This window comes from Antrostomus carolinensis, unplaced genomic scaffold (genome assembly GCF_000700745.2).
Source record: "Antrostomus carolinensis isolate BGI_N321 unplaced genomic scaffold, ASM70074v2 scaffold41922, whole genome shotgun sequence".
NCBI lineage: Eukaryota > Metazoa > Chordata > Aves > Caprimulgiformes > Caprimulgidae > Antrostomus > Antrostomus carolinensis.
The window spans coordinates 1-10,007 of record NW_010299615.1 but is presented as its reverse complement, the minus strand read 5'-3'; the positions used below and the strand labels follow the sequence as shown (position 1 = coordinate 10,007).

Sequence of the window (10,007 nt, the reverse complement as noted above, 5' to 3'; positions counted from 1 at the left end):
CTACAAAGATTTGCGGGTTGCCTTGCTGGAAACCCCCACCGCATCTAAAATTATTTAAGGCACTCTCGACGTGACTAACAAATACCATTTCAGTACCTGAACAGAGGAACGATTTCATGAATATCTTTCAGTTTCTTAATTTCTTCATCTCGAGCTGGAGCACAAAGAGTCCCCATCATCCCAATAACAAACTCAACCAACTTAGAAATGTCAAGGGCCCCATTCTCTGCCTCCTGTTTTATCAAATCCAGATCAAGAACTTCTGTAATCTGACTTCTCAGTCTAGTATGACCAGGCAACAAGAAAGACAGGAGATTCTGAAATAGAAAGTTTTTAACAGTGTTAGTTCTACATAACAGACTACAAGGTTTAAAACAGTTATTGAACTACTTTTTATTTAAACCAATTTCCCATTACAAATGGAATCTCTTTTTTTTTTTTTTAATCAACTACTCACCAGCGCCAAGCGCTGCTCCTCATTCTGTATGATACTGAAGTTACTAAGTGGTTAATACTCTCTAGTACAGATCATGCTTAAGATTATTGTACCTGGTTTTGTCAGCCCAGCGTTGGTGCATCTCATTGATTCTGTAACTAATACCACTGTCATAACATGAAGGAAGCTTAGAATTATGAAACTAGTATTACTTACCTTTTATTCATCTTACATGGTTTTATGTTTGTTTTTACATTCAACTTTCTCCTGGGAGGTTATACAACACATATATGTTCACAGACAACAATACAGTAATGAAAAAGATCAAGATAGTCCTTTATGAAAAGCCAAACTTCAACCACTTTTGCCCATTCATATCAATGCAGCTACGGGAATTCAGTAAGTAGCCTTGATATCACATCATCTTACCTCTTTAATTTCTCCCAAGAGTTTAATTGCATGGTCATACGTTGGTGGATCTTCCTTTAGCTGAGCTTCCAGACAGTCCCAGAAAGCTTTATGCACAATATCTCTTACTTTTTTTTCTAAGCTGTGGGTAAATATGACCAGTTAAAAAGAACGATACTTGTCTCTGCACCACCTTACATAGATAACCTGCAGCTCCTGAAGAACAGCGTGTAATAATATGAATAGAATGTAATAATGAATACATGAGGATTAACAGAGAAGACATCTGTCACTTCAAGTTACTCAGAAAAGCAAGAAAAACTGGACACAGGATTTGGAATGGCTTATATCCTAATAAAAGGTTACACACAAGCAAAGGCGGCTACAAATTAAAATCCTTGAAAGTATCTATCACATGCTACCTCTAAAGTAAACAACTGGAGGAAAAAAAAATCACAAAAATTACAGCTTGTCTTCAAAAGACCAGTATTCATGTTTCTTTCAAAAGCCTCACTAAGGAAATGCAATTCTACTAAGTAAGCCTAACAGAAATTAATAACTTCCTTGACACAAAAGCTTTGGCATTTCAACATATAAATATTGCAACTACTGTGAGGTAAAGGCCCAGTTCAGTGTGTGTAAAAAAAAATGAATAAATTATTTTCACTGCTTCGATAGCTACTCCTCATCCAAAATACTGCAAGTTACTCCTCTCCAGCAGGCAGGCTCCTGTTCACACCAGGTTTAACTTCAACACAGAAGTGAAATGCTCACATGTACCAGCGAGCACACAGAGTGCCCACAACGAGCACCAGACTGCCGAGGCTCTGGCTCCATGTGCAGCCCAGGTTCAGGCAGCGCCCAGAGGCACTTATGCCCTGTGGGCCTCGAAGAGCAGCAAATACTTGTGCTACAGACAGTGGGTACAACTGCAAATAGTCACACTGCTTTCTCCTCCAACCACTTGTCTACCCCTGTGTTCAAGCTGTGGGGGTCTCTAAGCTATACACACACACAAAAACATTTAATCCAGAAAGATTCCAGAGTACCTCTTCAAGCAATATCGGAAGGACTGCTCGTTCTTTTCCAAGAGGTAAATAGCTGTACACAAAACCCTCACAAAAGCCAAGTACAGGGATCTTGTACTAAAGCAGGCCTGGCCCATCACAAGCCCAGGCACTCCTGACGAAGGTCACCTCTGCAGTACAACTGTTTCTGTAATCAGGTGAAGAGATGCAAATCAGCCACTCTGCTGGACAACTACAGCCACTGCTCAGCATCAGTGAGCAAAAGCATCCGACTATCCAAAGTACAGCACAGGTCCCCAGCTCGTCCCCTCCTTTTTCCTTTTTTTTTTTTTTTTTTTTTTTTTAAGGGGTCAGGGAAAGAAGAAAGGTTGGAAAAAAGAAAACATGCTAAAATCCTTCTTCCCTGAAAAATGCTAAGATCAATTTTATGGCACTGAGGTACACTAGAAAAGTTATCCACTAACACAGCACATTTTCACATGAGAAGTCCATGTGAAGGAACACGGAGCAGAAGTGGACACTGAACAGAAAGATTTCAGATGAAGCATTTATTCTCAGCCATCAACTGCTGAACAGAAAACACCTGACTAAAGTTCCCCCAAAAGATGCCGGGACAGAGAAGATAACATAGAATGGGGAGAACAAGCTTCACGTGGCTCAGGCGTATTCCCAACGCTTGCTCCAGAAGCAGCATTTGCACAGGCTAGAGACAGGTCCCAGTTCATGGGGCCACATGTGAACTGCACGTGACCTGCAAGTAAGGCAACAAAGGAGGGCTGGACCACACTCTCTGCTCTAACAGACAAGGCAGACACTGAAAGAAGGTGCTGAGAAGACAGATCAAATCATTCCTTGAGCTCTAAAGCATAGATGTCTCGATGGACAACAGAGATGCCTATTATTGTGTGCTAGCTCAGTTAAATATTGTTTGTCCTCAGCATTTAAGGGGCCACGACTTTGCTACCAACTCGGAGGCTGAGACAAGCGAACAAAGTACAGCAAAGGCCCTCACCCACTCCAATCAACCCTTATCTGCTGGGATCACAAGGTTCCGTGTACATAACGGCATGGGCACATTTTTGTTGGTTACTATTTAGCAGACCACAGCCACTAATAAAACATCACTGGTGTAATAGGCTGGTGTCAGAGCTGGAAAGATAGGAATAGACCAGGTGAGAAGGGAAGATGAGACCGTTCCCATTACTGCCTTTTCCATCAGGGACAATTCTAGTTCCAAGCAACCCTCTAGTTCCAAGTTCCCTCTCATTACTAACGCTAATGGGAACCACCATCATCTTGTTTTGGTGGAGATGGGCATCAGAAAAAAAATCTGAAGAAACAGACATTAGGTAAATTGATCAGTTCCATCTTACTCCCACAGGCAGCGAAAGCTTAAAAGACACTAAGAGCACCATCTGCATCTAGACTTGGGTATTCAGAAGACTGTGGTCTCAGGCTCCTGGGACAAGGGGACACTGACAGAAAGCACACACCACTGGGATTCACACCACACGTGCCCAAACAATTACTCTCAAGAGGCTCAACTTTCACGCACACACATTTCTGAGGAAGCAGAACTGCACGCTTACATTCTTCTTATGCTCTTTCCTATCTCATGTCAGGCAAGATACTAGCCAGAGCCTTTATCCAATCCACTAGAGGTGCTCTGCAGTTCTACAAATGCAATTTGTGTATCTGTTTGGTAACAATCTTACCTGTGTTCTGGTAATTCAGCCGGTTTTATCTGGAAGTCTCCATTAACAACAATTTCGTGTGCTAATGCCATGTTGGTTACTCCCTTAGCTGTTTCCATGAGCTCTTCTATTGACACAGGGCGAGGAGCATTTGCTGCAACATAAATTAAACTGTCAGACACTTATCTATAAAAGTCCAGGGAAAAAAGTCTGCTAGTACTTTTGCACCCTTTCCACCTTCTTGACAGTACATAGGGCCAAAAGACAGTATCATCTGAAGATTGTTCTCCTTTCCTTCCCTTCCTCTTCCCAGGTAGCAGATGACACAGGTTTGGAGCATTAAAGGAAACAAAGGAGCGAACCCAAGTTGATATTCTGGACTCAGTGTGTCAATTGCTTCCAAGTTCCATCAAGCTATTGAAAAAAAAACCAAAACCAAACCTCACAACGCAAACCCCACTTCTTTAGGATTATTTAATATCATCTTTCTCCACACTGCAGGAAGAAATCATGAAAAATACCAGTATTTTCACTGCACTATTTCCCCAATTATTGTGCAGATGTTGCCATTTCAATTTTATATTTTTCTAGGAAGTTACTTCATCTCTAAAGCAGTTGGCAAACAAACCACCATCAACATTAAGCAATAACGTTCTAGTAGCTAATTATTCTCAGTACTTCCAGTGCAACTGGCACTCCTCCAAATGCTTTTTTCCCCAGAGGCCATAGTGGAAGTGACAAAAGACATCGAGACCTAGTCCCAGCACCAATGCCTAAGACTTCTTCCTCTGGCAGGCGTTTGGGACTGATAAGGATGGACAAGCAGCTTCAAATTGGGCCCCGGGGTATACAAGCAAGTAGGAGGAAGCATCAAACCTGAAAAAACAGGCCAGTTTCCATTAGGCAGGAGACAAAGGTAGTGACTGACTGTAGAAATCTAGAAGGTAGAAGAGGGACAAGGACAGTTTCAGAAAACTTAATTTGCTTCCTGGAGTCACTGGGAATTACAGTTCCTAATTGTTCTGGACTACATAGCATCCTCCTGGGACACAGCTGGCATTGCTGTAGTGCAGGAAGTGTCACAGCCCTAAAGACAAGTCAACATAAAGGCAGAGAAGGTGCCAAGGATGTAGGCCGTGCTGGTTAGGGAGTAATCCCATCCCCACTGAAGCCAACTGAAACCTGTTGCCACTGATTCTTTGTGGTGAATATTCCTCCTAGCTGAGCTAGCATCAGTGCAAGCAGGGCGTGTGGGTGACCTGCAATGCTCTGCCAAAAGTGAGGAGAAACACCACAGCTCTTCCCTGGTCCAAGTATTTGAGAAAAAGGAGAAGGCTAGATCATTAGTGTCCTCAGGCAAGGCAGACGAGAATGGCAAGGTTCATCTCGGCTCCTACAGAAAATGTCTAGTGGAGCAGAAGTGGGGAAAAGAGCCGCAACAGAATTGCCTTCATAGATCAAATCCTCTCTGTACTTCATTCACTGCAAGTACAGTCCAGGCAAAATGAAAGAAACAAACCAGGGATCTTCTCAGGATTCCCTGAGACATGGTTTAGGCAAATTATCATGTCTGCCTCATTTGATAATCCAGTTTGATTAGACTTAAGCTTAAGAAAAGGTCCTTTAAAAGCAACTGTCCATAACTTGTCTGCCATTTAAAGCTGTTTCAAGTATATACAGTATGCCCTAATTTTTCATTAATATCTTGTTCTTTTTGTGCAGTGCTCTTCAACCCTTATTTCCTTCTGCTTGGAGCTTAATCTTGCACAGTGACTCTGGGAAGACAGCAGGACTGATATGGTGAGAAGAACTAGCAGGACAACAAAGTTCACAGCTGAAGGAAAGTGCTCTTGTCCAACTGCCAAATGACTTCACTTTAGCAGTGAATGCACTAAAAGCCAAGATTCTTTCATTTACCAAAAAATGCTCTTAAACTATGGTACTTCATTCTCATATTATATCTGCTTCCTTACAAGAGGAGAGGGCTTGAGACCAATGACTTCTCTGTGGTACAATGCAGTGCAAGACTGCTACGCATTTTACTTTCACATGTTCATAGTCTCTCTCCATAAACACACCACACTTCCCATCATGCAACCAGCAAGACACAGGAACATAAACTCCCTCACAACACCTCCTCTGTGTAACACGACACTAAACGCAACACTAAACCTCAAGTAATAATGAATACTATTAAAAAAACCAAAGAATGCAATAAATAAAGTGTTACATGCTGAGATACTCTCTACAGAAATTTGGAACTAGTTATCTGAGCAATTCTGCCTCTTTGAATTGAATCCCTGGGACCAGAAAACTCCCCCTTGGTTTTATCTATAGATTTGCCAGAAATAGTTGGTAGCCATATCACATCCAGCTTGTCATGTTAAAAGCAGAATGACAAAGAAAAACATGCCCTAGGAATAAACTTAAAATGTGCAGTCCTGCTTGAGACTAGAAGTAGTGTTAGGATTAAATATACAACTTTCCATCGGTATTGGGAGGGGGTGACAGGACATTACTTTGTTGATTACAGCCCCCCTTGCCCTGCAGTAGAAACAGAGGCTGCAACAATCCAGAATGTTCAGCTGATAATGCAAACAGCAGCAGCAGTTCAGCTAGAACATACTGGAGCAGTGCTTAACCCTTCCATGAGCACAGACACACAAAGGTATCTCTGTAGCTCAGAGCAACACAGTTATTGTGAACAATGAAGCAGCAAAACAAAATGGGGAGAAAGGTGTTACAAATACTTTCAAAGCAAATTATCAGGAGTCACAAAATATTTAATTGCAAAACAGTCAATCTTGCACAGAATGCTGTAAAACACCATGGTTGTCTCCACCAAATAAATATAGAATTTACTTTTATACAGATATATAAAGCATTTTGCTTACACTTTGGTGTATCATCTCTGTGTGACCCTGGAGCACTCTGTCGTACTCTTTTTCTGATAGACTGATCCAGGTTGTCCAAGCTCTCCTCTTGATCATCCTCCAAATCACTCAACTTTTCTTCACTTGAATGTGGCTTGTCAGGATTCTGAGACATTTTCAGTTGGTTCTTTTCAGAAAAAAAAAAAAAAAGATGAAAAAGGGAATGAATAAGCATTTTCTGACATGGCTGAGTGGGAAAACATCACCAGTTCTCCTGATTAAGAAAAAATTAAGAATAAAAGGAATGTTATTATGGAATTATATGATGTCATTCCCATAATGGCAGGAGACCTGGATGCAATGACTCACTTCCCATCTTACACAAAATGGGATGCTTTCAACACAGCTACTGTTTACTTAATCTGCATTCCTAGTAAATTCTCAAAAATCTGAGACTGTTCCCTCACCATAATGCATACAGACGAGAAAGAAAAATGTATTTCATTTTCTTTCTTAGCATTGCTTATGTGAGAGGAGTGAAAAACACCTTCAGAATAGTATTACAAACATGTTTTACAAACAGATTATGCCAAATGAGACATTTCCCACTACATAATGATAAAGCTGTCTGAACATAACGTACTCATGAACTATGATCTGCTGCACAGCTCAGAAGTTTTCACTCTGAGCCATCCAAATGCATGAAGAAGCAGGAAAAGGACTACAGATAAATTACTACAAAATTATACTCCCATATTTTCATTCCATGCAAGAGTCATGATTTATGCATAAAATATCAAGATTATAAAAAAAAATTAAGACCATAAAGAACAAAGTTACAATATTTAAAATATTAGTTTATTAAACATTAGATATTAAAGAATATTTATATTACATTACAGATACCTGCAGTGCACTCGAAGCTACACTGACAAAATGACCATGAGAAATGCATGTCTCAGCATTCAGGACCTTCACTTGTTTTGTATTCAGATTTCCCTCCCAAGAACCTCATTTGCACATCTTACCATTGAAAACTCTCTATCATACAGGAAGCTCCTGTTGAGATTTCAATTTTATAAAAAACCATTAGAGAGCATAAGATGCTTCTAATTCAATTAAACAACCTGAATGTTCAGTGAAGTGGGAAGTCAGGAAGAGTCTGCCTTCCAGAAAAAAACCCCAGAGCTCCTGGAAAGAGGACAACTTCCTCTTTCACCGAGTATCCCACCAGCCACACTTTCAAAATCTGAAAGAAACAAGCATGTAGCATAAGCAAGCGCCAGGGCAGAAATACAAAATGCAGCCTGAGGCTTTATTTTCATACAACAGCTGTAATAACTACCTCTACCCCATCAGTGTTTAAATTGATTGCACCAATGATCACACAAGACAGCTGGAAAGCTCAGTGCATGTAAGAAATGGTTTTGTTCTGCAGCAATGACTCAGGATCATCATCTTGCTAGATGCACAAGATACACAACAACACGCAACACTTGTGCACAGCACTGTGGGATTTCTATTTTAGAAAATAAAAGGAAGCATAAAAAACATGGGATAAATTACATAGGAGAACTAAGACATCAATACAGGTATTGTAACACCTATATATTAGCCCCCACCTCTAGTTGGCACAGAGTCACTGATGTCCCTGCCCCAAACGCTTGATCATCTCCCTCTGAACACACAGACAAGCCCAGCTGGGACAGGAAAGCGGCAGCCTGTGCAGAGCTGCAGTCCATCACCGCTTTTTTAACTAAGGCAGAGATAGCTCCAGCTATGTGTAACACAAGACAAGATTATCAGCGTGCAAGTGGGAAACCAGTGGGAAACCAGTGACATGCTCCAGGAGGAGTGGATCTCTGGTCTAGCAGACAAAATCCCTGTTACTGCAAACACTCTAGCAGCAAGAGGATGAGTAGCTCTGTCCATAAAGAAGCAGCTAATAGAGAAGATCATAGCAACAGTCACAATGGAAATAGGACTGGTTAAACAGAGGAGGGAAACACGCTGTTGAATTCGGCTAGAATAAAAGCATTATCATCAAGGCTTCCACATTTATTCAACCAGACTAGGTGGTTGTTCTTCATACCCATTCTCTTCCACAGAGCACCTCCTGAAGTCAAAATCTGAAGCACAAAGATGACTCAACTAAGACCCACTTCAGCCTTTAACGCACATGACACTTCATAGTGTCTTGAAATCTCTCACTGCACTTTATCCTCACTGTCCTTAGAAAAGTGGAGAAATATTGTATCTTACTTACAGAGAGGAAACTGAGGTGTGAGTTAAGTTGCTTGAGGACTCACAGAAAATAAATGGCAGGGCCAAGACGATAATCAGTCTCATGATTACTACCACCAGGCCATCATTCCTACCACACAGACTAACATCCCACAGCATCACTTTCCATAAAATGGCAGATCAAGAGCTACAATCTCAAAACAATTTCATTTAAATATCATTTGTTTAAAAAAGAGAGTCCTATTTCAGCTGTGGAAAGTGAACTCTTGGGCCATTCTACCAAATGACTGCTCAGAGATGAGGTAAACAGGCACACTTATTGTCTTAGCTGTTTAGTTTGCAATAGTCTACTCTTTTCTGCTGGATTACTGCTATTATTTGCTAGAACACATCTAGAACAAAAAATCTGTCCACTGGATAAATAAGCCTGACAATACCTCTTCCAAAAGCATGATCATCATCTTTCCTTTCACAGAAACAATTCTGACTCTTAATAGAACAGTCTACTTCTTGCCACTTTCCTTCAGTTTATTTTTTATAAAAACAGAAGTGCAAGACAAAACCCAACAAATTAAAATTTAAACAAAATATTTCCTACAGGTTCTTTCCATCAAAGGTCCTCAAATCATCTGATGCACACTGGCATTAAATGAACTTCACTGTGCTTCCATGGAGTGAAGCAGTTCCTCACTGTAACTTCAGGTGTGGCCCCACTGCTCTCTATGACATAGGACTCAACAATTCCCTTTACCTGCAGGCCAAACACACAAGGTCTGAAGGACACCTTTCTTCAGGCTCTGTTCCAACACTGAACTCTCTCTGCTTCCCTCTGTTCACCTGACACATCAAGACCCACTTTCCCATGTAACACACTAAAAGGCAAGCTACGCCTCAGCTCTGCCTGGTGAAGCGTCAGTCCGTGCTCTGTCCCTCTCCCACATTAAAAGGGATGCTCTGTGAACTTCTGCTATTCTCCCTATCTGCAGCCTGTTCCGTGTGAACTCTGCAAGCCCTGGTCCATCAGCAGCGCCTAGGAAGAGAGCACACACAGGAACACCGTTCCACACAGCGGCAATAGCCCTGCTCCAGCCCCTTGCCCTCCCGGCACAGGGCCCCAGCTCTCCTGCAGAGCTCCAGGCCGCTCTCCCTGCGTGGCCCGGCGGGGTGAGGCAGCAGCTCCCGGCACAGGTGCCACCGAGGCTCATCCATGGGCCACAGGGAAAAGGAGCCCCTGCAGCGCGGCCGGCGGCTGCTCTTCCAGGCGCCAAACGGGCAGGACACGGAGGGAATGGGGCGTAACGGCCTCCCTCGGCCAGCCCCAGCC

General features: G+C 42.0%; 1 protein-coding gene across 1 annotated transcript in view; it reads right to left on the bottom strand.

Moving 5' to 3' along the window:
* Positions 1-6,622, bottom strand: part of TCP11L1 (t-complex 11 like 1) — a 10,173-nt gene extending 3,551 nt beyond the window's left edge. The window contains exons 1-4 of the mRNA XM_010162856.1: positions 6,461-6,622; positions 3,588-3,720; positions 866-986; positions 97-317 (exon numbers count right to left, since the gene is read on the bottom strand). Of these exons, the coding sequence (XP_010161158.1) occupies positions 97-317; positions 866-986; positions 3,588-3,720; positions 6,461-6,614 (629 nt within the window). The 5' untranslated portion in view covers positions 6,615-6,622. The remainder of the gene's footprint in view (positions 1-96; positions 318-865; positions 987-3,587; positions 3,721-6,460) is intronic.
* Between the last annotated feature and the right edge of the window lie 3,385 nt (positions 6,623-10,007).